At 37.1% G+C, this 11,974-nt stretch overlaps 1 protein-coding gene across 1 annotated transcript; it reads right to left on the bottom strand.

Moving 5' to 3' along the window:
• Nucleotides 1-1,270: 1,270 nt before the first annotated feature.
• LOC111890639 (transcription factor EMB1444) lies at nucleotides 1,271-6,332 on the bottom strand. The gene is made up of 11 exons (XM_023886743.3): nucleotides 6,131-6,332; nucleotides 5,206-5,773; nucleotides 4,179-4,376; nucleotides 4,003-4,069; nucleotides 3,886-3,927; nucleotides 3,742-3,801; nucleotides 2,869-3,660; nucleotides 2,678-2,779; nucleotides 2,423-2,572; nucleotides 2,181-2,306; nucleotides 1,271-1,612 (listed from the first exon to the last, which is right to left on the bottom strand). Exons 2-11 carry the CDS (start codon nucleotides 5,301-5,303, stop codon nucleotides 1,520-1,522), a joined length of 1,728 nt encoding a protein of 575 aa, XP_023742511.1. The 5' UTR covers nucleotides 5,304-5,773; nucleotides 6,131-6,332; the 3' UTR covers nucleotides 1,271-1,519.
• Nucleotides 6,333-11,974: the final 5,642 nt, after the last annotated feature.

The raw sequence follows: 11,974 nt of genomic DNA on the forward strand, positions 1-11,974 counted from the left end.
GTTATGTCAAGCATTTGTATGTATAACACATAAGTGTAATATATAGTTTAATATTTGTATTGATTACTTAGGTTTTTGGGTGTGGTTCGGTAGAAGGCTCGGCAAAGCTGACGTGACTTCAGCGAACACCACGTCGTAACCGTGGCAAACACAATTCGGCACTATAACTCGGCATATATCTACCGATGAGAGAGAAATAGTTTTGAATTTAAAATTTCAATATTGGTCTCGGAGAACTCTCTTTTGCTACACCTTATATCCCAAACTTAAAATAAAAAATATAATATTTACCCTTTAACTTTATAAAAATTGATATTTAGATTTATTACCTTTCATTTAATGTTTAATAATCTTTATTAATTTAAATAAATCTCTTCTATTTAGGTTAATTATTATACCCCAAAAGTATAAGTTAATTATTATTTAGTTTTAAAATAATTTGTTTAAATTAATTATTCTTAATAAATTTAATTTACAAAAAAATTAAAAGAAAGAAATAATGGCAAGCGTGACAACTCACGTCTTCTAAATGGCAAGTGTGGCAAACAGTGTGTCAAATATGATGTGACGTTGATGTGGACCGTGACAAGTGTGACACCATACCCATCAGCCTTAGTATATGTATTATATAACTTAAACCAAATTAACTAGTATATTTTTATGTAACAAAAACCGAAAACCGTTTTTTATTTTCATAATTTAAACCAAATTTATATAAAACAATAGAATAACACTGCAAGCCTATATCCAAAACCCAAATGATACAAACTAAACATTCATTGATTACAAACTTAATTTCCATACCATTTTCAAAAATGACGTCGTCAACTCATCTGCAAAATGATTAAATGACACTACAATCATCAATTTCACAAAAGACGTCATTATTTCCAACTTGATGCCTATTTTGAAGATTTGACAAAATTATTGAAAATTGTTTAATAGGGTTTTATGACACATTTGTCTTATTTGTCTATAAGTTAATCAGTTGTTTCTAAAAATGTTAATTATTCATTAAAAAAATCAGCAAAATTACACAAAAAGAATGTGTTTGTCAACCCTATGTCCCTATCTACAAAAAGTTGCCCATTTTGATTCTTCTATTTTGACACCTTCACCAATTGAAAGAGATGAGAATTGAACTAAACATTACATGTTTCTTGATATCTGTAAAACTGTTAGCTAATGATAGTAAAATAGTGCCCGTGCTAAGATTTGTATCCAAAACCTTTCTTATGAGTGTATCAAATTCAAAAAAAAAAAAAAAAAAAACATTCAAGCATTATTTATTACAATTAATTATCTAATATCATATAATCATTTTCTACATAACATCACTCCCCATGATGTGAACCTCTCTACCTTCACAAGAACTAACGTTACAGGTTGTCAGAAGGCTCAGTCATGTGCATCTCTACGATGCCACTAGGTTTTATACTAGAAATCAAATCAACAGTCAAGTACCTTTTTATAATTACCAATACAAAACACAAAATCATAATTGGGAATGCGGATGACATCAAATTTTGCTAGATATCGAACTATGTTGTTGCTGTTGCAGAAGCTTCATCAATGGCCAAAAAATATCCAATCTGTGAAATCCCCTTGGAGCCTGCATATATATAAATGTATATATTATATATCACCTTCCAAAATCAAATTATAATTTATCGTATGCTGGACAGGACAAACCAAGTTGTACCGTGTTTGGTGTGCATTGGACCGACAGTCTGACACAGATGTCAATGAGACAAAAATTGCAATTTTTTGTCCCACTCAAAAAGGTGGGACAGGGGCTCGCTCTCGATCTCTCTTATGTACAAAAGACGTAAATGCCCTCCTGGTCCTCATTTTCAAAAATAGTCCTAGAAAGTGGTATTGTCCTGTGTGTGTGTGGACACACATAGGACTGGATAAGCTTCCTAGGGCTATTTTCGACTAGGAGGATGAGGAGGGCATTCACGTCTTTTGTATATACGAGAGATCGAGAGCGAGTCCCTGTCCCACCTTTTCGAGTGGGACAAAAAATTGCAATTTTTGTCTCATTGACATCTGTGTCAGACAGACGGTCCTGGTCCAATACACACCAAACACAGTACAACTTGTCATGTCATATCATGTCAAGTCCGGTTTAATTTAAATGGAAAGTCGTAATTTTTAAATTAAAAGAAAGTTCATGCCTCAACAATGTAGCGGGCCCACGTGTTGTCTGAACGCCTCTGAGTCACGCCGTTTAAAATTGTGAGGTTCAGGCCATGTATCACCTCAGCAATCTCAAGGAAACGACTACTCTCATCGCATACCATCTGTTATAAAAAAAATATATTTAAATTTATGAATTTATATGCCAAAAATATTTTCAACTATTTTGTGTGCCAAATGTATATGTAAATTTGTATCTAAGAAGTGCAAATATATGAACCTCTATAATCATGTGACCAGGGTATTGAAGATCTTCAACAATTATTGGGCATACTTTCAGATCACCTCCCAATTCAAATGCCCAACTTGCCCCATTTTTACCACCTTTTTCTTCTGATGTTATATCATTCGTCTGAATGCTTCCCTCTCCCTGAAGATCATCCACTCATTAGATTTTGTGCATTAAATATTTTAAATATTTTATTATGCAACAAGATATGAATAAAAATATATATATAAATATTAATAGACTTACCTCAGGTTGAACACACTGCCTCAACTTGCTAGCACGATCACCAACACTTTTTAAAAAGAGCATGTGTTTTACTGTTCTATCCAGCAGACCATCAATGCTACACTGAAATTCAAATGAAACTAGGATATGACACAGAAGGGCAATTTAGTAATTTAAAGAAGAATAAGAATAAGAAGAAGAAGAAGAAGAACCTTTGCTCCATCTGGAACAAGTTCACGCAAGTCCTTGAGCCGATCCTGAATCAATTGTCTGTCTCGAGGTCTAGCTTTCTGTTTAGAACCCGGTTTCCCCCTTCGTTTATTGACAATTGACGGTTTTGCCCCTCTACTCTTTTGCTCTTCTTCCTCTTTCACTACATCACCTACTCCCTCATATGAAATAGCAGAAGGTGAACAACTATCATTATGACTTGTCACCCTGCTAAAAACCCCGGGGACTAAATGGTCATTAATAAATACTGAACTCTCTCCCTCAAACCCACCATTTTCGTTTTCATTTATATTTTTTCTTTTTGTCAAAGAAGAAAATTGGCCAAATGAATTACTAAGTGAACTTTCACCACTCGTTTGGATACAAGGATTCATATTTCCCAAAACACTTTCCACATTCTCATTGTAAAAAACCATTCCATTGGTTTTACTTTTACTTTTACTTTTACTTTTACTAATGGAAAGATTCTGGAAAGAATCATCTGCGGGCCCCATGAAAGCGGGCCCGAGGGCTTTATGCAGCTCACATTCTTTAGGGAAGCTTAACAACGGGCCCGCATCAGTAATTATAGGTCCATTGTGGTTTGACCAGTTGACTTCATCAGAACTCTTGTTGTTCTCCATGAATGATGGGAACTCATTGAAGCTTTGCATCATGAATGATGATGGAAATTGTTGGTTTGTTGAAAAAGTATGATCAGAATAACTCATGAAATCTTGATGTGTGAAAAATTCGTTTTTGATATAGTTGGACATTTGTGCATCCTCAGGAAGCTGGAAGATTAATTGTGTATTAGATCATGCCAGCTGGCAGAAATTAACATGACAAGAAGGAATGAATGAATGAATACATACATGTTCTAATGACCCGAGTTGTAGAACTCCATGTGGAGAAACAGGCACCAGTAAAATAGTCTGCATGGTAGAAATCAAGAAATTATCAGTAAAAATAAAAAAGTAAAGAATTGAAAATACAAAAATAGTCAATAATGAATATACCTTGACACCTGCAGCAAACTGAAATAACCATTCATCTGGATGCTGCCAATGGAAGGGTAAAATGGTAAATTACGAAATTTACTTTTGGTAATTCAGGACTTGAAGATTGAAACTCACCTCAGGAACTGGAGTGTTTGCATAAATCCAGTGAGAGTTCCCTGTATATGCTACATCACCAACAACCCTACAAGTGGTTCACATTAACTTTCATCACTTAAAATGTTTTTGACATTTTTTAAGAAATTTATTTAAACAATACATACAGAAAGAAAATGAGACAAAAGAAGACTTACCCTTCACCTAATGCATACTGAAAGGTTGACATGTAAGCAACTGCTGTTTCAACTGCATCTCCACCTGAAGTTCCATTATATGTGTTATGTGAAGATGTTTCTTCTTCTAAGTTTCTGAACATTGTCTCAGCAAATAAGTCTTCCATGGAATCTTGAACTTTCATTGTGTCAAAATATCCATCTTCCCACATCAAAAGCCTAAAAAATGTAGACAGAAATTGTATTATATTGATGAAAAAACAGTGTATACATTCACATGATCAAAACAACATAATGGTAGAATATGGGGACATTGTGATTTACATCGCCCATCAACACTTTCTTTCACTATTCCTTTTCGAGTTTTAGAAATAATTGATGTATTATAAATGATTACAAAGATTAATATTAAAAGAATGATCCATTTTTTTCTATATATAAATCAATTTAGGAGGCTGTTAACCTTGACTATGACAGGGGCCAAGATGTGTAATAAAAATAAGATATCTTTTCTACGTGTCTGTACGAGTGTATGGACCAGTAAATCCAAAAAAGATAGTGGAATTTTGTTGTTATCAAAGAAACAAGTGGGTTGTCTCTTCTTTTGGGGGGTATTGTTGACCAAAATACCCTTTCTAAATTAGCAAGTGATAGAAAGCTTTAACAAGTCATAGGTGATATAGATGGAAGGATTTGGTTGGAAAGCAAAGCAATGAGTACAAAAGAAATCTCTAGAGACCAAAAGTGCAGCTTATCAACTACTATAGGGACCACTTTTGATTCACTCAATAATATCAATATATAATCACATCTCCACCCCTACCCCATAACACAAGAAAAGATTTTAATTTTTTTAAAAAGTCAATGAGATTTGGCTTCTGGGGTAGGCGTATGGATTATTTTGTTATAAACTTATAATAATATACGGAAAGAGGAACCATTTCAAAGTTTAAACATATAAAATGAAAGAAGAAGGGTTTATGAATCATGATAGATACAACTAAGAACTTTCTGATTCATATATGGAAAGAGGAAAAGAAGGACATACATTTGGCTTTGTTGCTGAAGCCTCCAAAATACAGCATAATTCCAGCAAGAATTGTTGCAAAGACTCTGTAGGAACCTCCTTAAAGGTGTAGTCCCCATATCTTATTTCTTCAATATATATTATAAACTCACCCAATACAGCAAAGATTAACTTGGATCAAAATAATCTAAAAGAACAATTACAGCTAACTACCCCTGTATGAACCTCTCCCTGCTTGTTTAATCCGCAAACCAGACCGTTTTTTTATTGGAGGCCCTGAGGAAACCATTAAGACACAGCGCATATCTGATAAAAGACCTTTCAGTTTTGCTCTCTTTCTTAAGAATCTAATTCAGAGATTGTCACCAAGAACCGATATCAGATTTTCTGTCACAAGATGAGATGATGTTGAAGAAATAAGCAGTCCAATAGATTTGAAGCTCGGTTGACAATGTTCGTTTGGATTCACAGAAAACAACAATTTAAAGAGGATAATGTCCTTTTCAATCGATTTCTCTAAAGAGTATATACCCCAGAAAAGAGCCCACTTCAAGGTCGAACTTTATGATATAAAAAAGAACAGGCAAACCTGCAGCCACAATATTATGAATCGGATTAAGATGCTGCAATCTGAAAGATCCTAATGATAAAAATAAATAAATCACGGTAGAAAATCTCAAAATAGCGATTTGAAGTGATATACACATCAATGAGCATAGAAGTTTCATTTTAAGTTTTCGTCGAGCTGTTCTTTGCGCTTTTTATACAAACTAGATGAAACAATTGAACTAATATAATGAAGAACAACACGAATTAACCCTAAATTATTGCGAGCATGAACGAGTATCAGCATTATTTTAGTCACTCTGGTGCGCCTGATAACTCCTAGCAAACCATACGGCTCAAAAGAAAAAAAAAAATGTGAAGAAGATGACAAAGAACGTACCAGCGGATTTAAGAGGAATCAACTGTAGATTCAAAGAGAGAGAGATGATTATAAAGCTCGAATTCGTTTGCCTCCATATCTCTGGTAGTATTCAAACACAACATGAACACAATGCAAGCGATATCGAAAGAGAGAAAAGAAGAGCACGATGAAAGAGAAAGATGAACAGGGTTTAGGTGAGGAAAGTGTTATATATGACGTGGGGCGGCTTCCATCTTTGAGACTGATGAGTGCTTGTCGGATCTGCAATTTTGTCAAACAAATGAGCTTGTCTTTTTCTTTGGTCCTTTTTTTTTAATTGTCAAAGTTAAATCATTTAATTTTTATTATACACATTGGGAATTGAGTAGTCTAAGTGTCTAACCATTTTTTTGGGTTTTTTTTAAAATATAATATTTTTTTTGCAAAAATAACCATATATTTCGGAATGGGTTGTTCTTGATCGAATTTCGGATTATTTTTCGGGTGGTCCGACCTATTTCATTGGGTTCAGAACACCTATTCCGAAGGACTCATATATGTTACGGATTGGGATTTTGAATTTCAAAATCCGGAATATAATTTGAGGCAGCAACTTCATTCCAGAAATACGCATTCCAATTCCGACTTGATTCTGATGTTCCAACTAGATTACGACGTTTTGACTCGACACCCATTTCCAGCATGGAAGACGAACACTACGACTCCGTTATTTTACGAGTATGTTCTTCGTTTTATATTGTTACTTATTGTTTCGGATGTAATAGACCACCTTCGGAATGAACCGAAAACGTTCCGGAGTTTAAATTAAAGATGTTATTGTTGGATGACCAATTGAAAAGTAGTTTATATGTGTAGTTATTGTTGATTTACAACGAAATGTCGTGTTCCGGATCTTAAAATGTCATGCTAGAAGGCTCCGGAACGTGAAGAACCATTTTGGAACACGATTAACGCGTCTAGAACATCAAGTACAGGTCTGGAATATTGGTCATTTCCATTTTAGAATGAAGTGCTAACACCTTTTTTATTTGTGCAGCACGACATGATTGTTAATGCATTAATTACACTCTTGTGTAAACCCAAAATCAATGAGCAAATCTTTGTGGCATTCAGAAACAAACCTGGATGCGAGACTATGTTCCAAAATACATGTTTTGGGAGGTGGTTAGACATTCCTAATGTAGATGGGGATCCGTTGCTTCTACATTACGTCTTTTCCCACGAAGTTGTCATCGACCCCTGAAGCTAAGTAGAGGAAATGGTTTTTGAGATTGAGGATTGCGAGTTGTCTTTTGGGAAGAAAGAATTTTGTCTCATCACCGACTTCCAGTTTGGTGACTATTTTTTTGTTTCTGCATCTGGCGTCGCTTTCTGTTCCCGTGCCTTTCCTATGGTCCCGACGAATGTCTCGATCAAGTTAGACCATGTTACGAAGGTGTTTAAAAATTCACTTAATGAGTTATTGAACGAGGATGCAGTCCGTGTATGTAATCTATACACGTTAGAGAATGGTTTCAATGGGCGGTTGACTAAACAGCTTATTACAGAAGAGTATTTCGCTTTGCTATCCAACCTTGATGAATTCAACACGTATAATATCATCTATTTTATAATTACTGATTAATTAAATTACCTACTGTTACTAATATTTTTTAGAAATTAAATTGTTAACTAATTTTTTTATGTGGCAGATATCCATGAGAGAGGATAATTTGGGATCAATTGTACAAATAACTACATACTGTATTCAATAAGGTTCAGAAGCTTATACATCCAGAAAAGCTGAAAGAGAACGAACCTCAAAAATTGACCTACATTTTACATGGGTTTTTATACGCTTTTAAGGTAAGTATATGATGAAAATTTTAGTATATATTTTTGTTTGCTAACTTTCTGACTATTTTTTTATTCATTTGTTTGCTAACATTCAGATATGGATTCTTGAGACTTTTTCCGGTGAGTAGTTTATTTGGTACCCGACAACAAAATGTAATCTCTCAGGCTATTGCATGGTCAAAACTTAGATCGTTACAAAAGACTCACTACAACCATTTTTTACTAATAGACGATGTACGGTTACTTTTGTTATTTAAATATTTATTTAATTCATGTTTATTTATAATTTTATAGTTTTGTTAGCAAGGTAATAGACTCGTATCGAAGTTGGAGCCAATGGAAAATGAGATGTGTGCTGAATGGTGGGTTGTTAGTTCGGTGTGGATTGATCGCCCTGATTTTCCTGACCTTGAAGTTCACATGGCACCTTTCCTAACACCATCACCCAAAAACTCCCCTACCCATGAGCATTGAGAAAAAAAAGGCACGGATAGATGATCCATCTCACTCGCCACCACCACTACCGCCGCCCACTGACCCATTAATCGACAAGAGCCAAATTATTAATGACTTGCAGAACGAGGTTGGTCAATTGAAAAATGAGGTATGTTAATGTTGCGAGCAGTTGCGGTCTCAGGATGAGCGTTTAGCAGAGCATGAGGCTACTTTAGCCATGGTTCTAAAACTTATCAATAAGACTCACGGAGATGATGTTGGTACCTCAGAGGGGATAGAGGTATATTTTTAATTATTTCATCGTTTATAGTCGTTATGTTTTTTGCATCGTTTACAAGTATACATTATTAAACCGTACAAGGATACTGCAATAACAATAAGTTATGGGAGCATGATTATGTCTGAAGCAGCCCCAAAAAGCCGCTGAATGTCAACCCTAAACAACCGCTGAATGTCGGCCCTAAACAGTTGTTGAATGTCTGCCCTGAGCAACAGTCTCCAGTTATTCACCCATCAGATGTAATAGAGATTTCGCAGGATGATTACAAAAACAATGGCGTAAGCACCTCTTAGGTGTTCTAAACGCCAAAAAGTTATGTCCATATGTTATAAGTCGTCATGGATACAAATAAAGAGGAAAGGTGTTACACGGAAACAACCAGCACCGTTGGACAGTCTTGTAGATCCTACCGTACACATTGTACATAAAGAACAGGATGGTTCACTATTGTGTGCTCACAATTATTTGACCGGTTTTGCTACCCGTGAGTTTTGGACACGGTTATATGTGGATAGTCATGGAGGATGGTTGCCATATGATGTAAGTAATATAATCATTTGATTATTACATACTACGCTTCTAATAATAATACTTACTTTACTACAAAAAATTAATTGGCAGCACATCATGATGTGGATCTCATTGTTGCTAGAGCGTAGAGCGGATGATGCTCAGTGGACAGTGGTGCAGTCAACTTTCAACACCAATGTGTATGACTGGAGTAAATGGTTGACAGATCTGTTTACCCAACTTGGGAAGAGTGTGATTCGGTATATTTTGTTTGGATTACATTATCTGAGTATTTATATACTAATTAATTATTTCTAACCTTTTTTGTAGCTTTACATCCCAATTAACATACCACAAGCTCATTGGTTTTTGGGTTCTTTGGATTTGAAGACATTCAAAATGACTATATACGATAGTCATTGGAAGGCGGCTACTGTTCGGAAAATGAGGATTGGTTTGTAGGTCTGAGAGCCCGCATCCACAAACTACTAGTGGGAGTCAACTACGTGGGGTACCGAACCAACTAATTTAATCCTACTTGAGAGCTTCAAGATGACCCTTGAAAAGGCCCTAGGCATTCCACAACAAATTGACAGCAGAGAGAATTATGGGGTGTTTTTGTGTTGGTTCTTGGGGGCGTTGATCGCTGGGAAATCGATTTCTATTGTAACATTCCAAAATACGACCCGAAATTTTTTGTTTAATAATTACTAAAAACATCATGTCAATATCATAAAATAAACCCATACGTCGTTATCTCAGAATCATAACAAAGTATCACGAGAAAACTGTATCAAGATTGTGTCAAATCACATCTATGAAAAGCTAAAACAACTCCCAGGACAAACTGAAGTTGTGGTGTGTGCGATGCCATCATCCCGAGCTCTTCCCTTTACTTGCGGAAGTACCTGAAACCAAAACTGAAACTGTAAGCACAAAGCTTAGTGAGCTCCCCCAAACTACCACATACCATACAATAACATAATAAGCACATACTGGGCCTTGCCCACTGCATCGGAACGAGGTTCGGACTAACTGGGGCCTTGCCCCCTGCATCGGACCGAAGTCCAGAAACTGATTGGGACCTTGTCCCCTGCATCGGACCGAAGTCCGGACTAACTGGGGCCTTGCCCCCTGCAACGGACCGAAGTCCGGAAAACTGATCGGGACCTTGTCCCCTACATCGGACCGGACTAACTGCATCGGACTGAAGTCCGGAACTAACTAAACAAAGCATAAACACATATCAACTAGCATAAACACATACTGCATACTGCATCGGACCGTGGCCCGGAACACATAACAAATAAATCCTGTCTGAGCCACGAAGGCATCAAACATACTAACCAGTACATCGGACCGAAGTCCGGAAACTATTGCTAGCTAAACGGGCCAGCATTGTGGCCTTAGACCCGTTCCTACTGGAAGGAAACTCACCTCGTGATGCTGACTGCTGAACTCCTGAATAAGAAATCCCTGACTGCTGCTCCGGCTACCTCCCAGCTATCATGGGAATTAAAATACTAAATCAGAATAGGGATTCCTCTATGGGTAAAATGACCATTTTACCCCTACTATGGTGTGGGACACAAACATGGCCCAAATCCTTAATTCCTTCTAAGTCCATTTATGGCCCCACTATAGGCCCATTAATGGCCCAATTTGCTATTTTGGGCCTAAAACCCTGTTATTAGGCCTTACTCAAGACCAATATTGAATCCTTGGTCCTTAGCAACTAAAGTCTGATGGGCCATAAAGGCCCAAGGACCCTAAGCCTGAAACCCAACCCACACCAAGGCCCAACACTCGAAGCCCAAACTGGCAGCGTACGCGGGGCGTACACCAAGGTACGCTGAGCGTACCGGCTGCTGGCCTGTACGCGGCGCGTACATCCTTGTACGCCCAGCGTACAACTCTGTTAAGCCAACATCTCATTAAGTGCTTAATAATCCGATCCAGAAGCTACAAATCCAGATCCTAAGCTTATTCCATTACTTAAGTCATAAAGTTGCTTACTTGATGGCTTACAAGTCTCATAAAGGCTCAAACTTCCACAAATAACATTCTACTTCCATAAAACTAACTAGATCTCATGCATGCTTCCATATAAGCCACAAAGATCGAAAGTTTACTGCTATGGGGACTCTTGAGCTTCAAGGATAGCAATCCCATGCTCCAAAAACGAAGTTGCAATATAAAGGTCCTTCCTTTGGACCTAAAAGGTCCAAACTTCCAAAAACTCCTAGATCTAAACTTATAAGAGGAAAGTGGGAAGCTTTATACCTCTTTTGAATGCCAAATGAAGGAATGATCCCAGATCTATGAGCTCAAGGTGCTCAAGTTCTTCTTCTTCCACTTTTCTTCTTCTCCTTCTTCACAAAAATAAGCTCAAAGATCAAACACACACAAACAAGGAGCAAAGGGGACGAACTAGGGTTTCTCTGGAGTGAATGATAAGTGAGGAGGCCAAATGGGAGGCTATAATGGGGTTTAAATACGCCTCAACCCCTAAAATTAGGGTTTGCCACCTGGTCGCGTACGCTGGGCGTACCATAAGGTACGCTACGCGTACGCTCAGCCTCCCCGCACTTCATTTAATCAGTACGCCCAATGTACAAGGGGGGGGGGGGGTACGCCCCGCGTACGGCTTATGGGCTACTTACACTTCGGCCCAAAAGGAGGTATACTCACAATAACAATTCAGTTATAGCCCACTAAATAAACTGAAGAATTAAATCGGGGTCCTACACTTCCTCCCATAGAGCATCTCGAAGGGAGGG

This window comes from Lactuca sativa, chromosome 5, assembly GCF_002870075.4.
Source record: "Lactuca sativa cultivar Salinas chromosome 5, Lsat_Salinas_v11, whole genome shotgun sequence".
Taxonomy (NCBI): domain Eukaryota; kingdom Viridiplantae; phylum Streptophyta; class Magnoliopsida; order Asterales; family Asteraceae; genus Lactuca; species Lactuca sativa.

Coding starts and splice junctions, on each gene's coding strand:
- LOC111890639 (XM_023886743.3), bottom strand. CDS start 5,303: ATGGGGACTACACCTTTAAGGAGGTTCCTACAGAGTCTTTGCAACAAT. Junction 4,377..5,205: donor CTTCAGCAACAAAGCCAAAT/GTATGTCCTTCT, acceptor TACATTTTTTAG/GCTTTTGATGTGGGAAGATG. Junction 2,573..2,677: donor GGCAGTGTGTTCAACCTGAG/GTAAGTCTATTA, acceptor GATGATCTTCAG/GGAGAGGGAAGCATTCAGAC.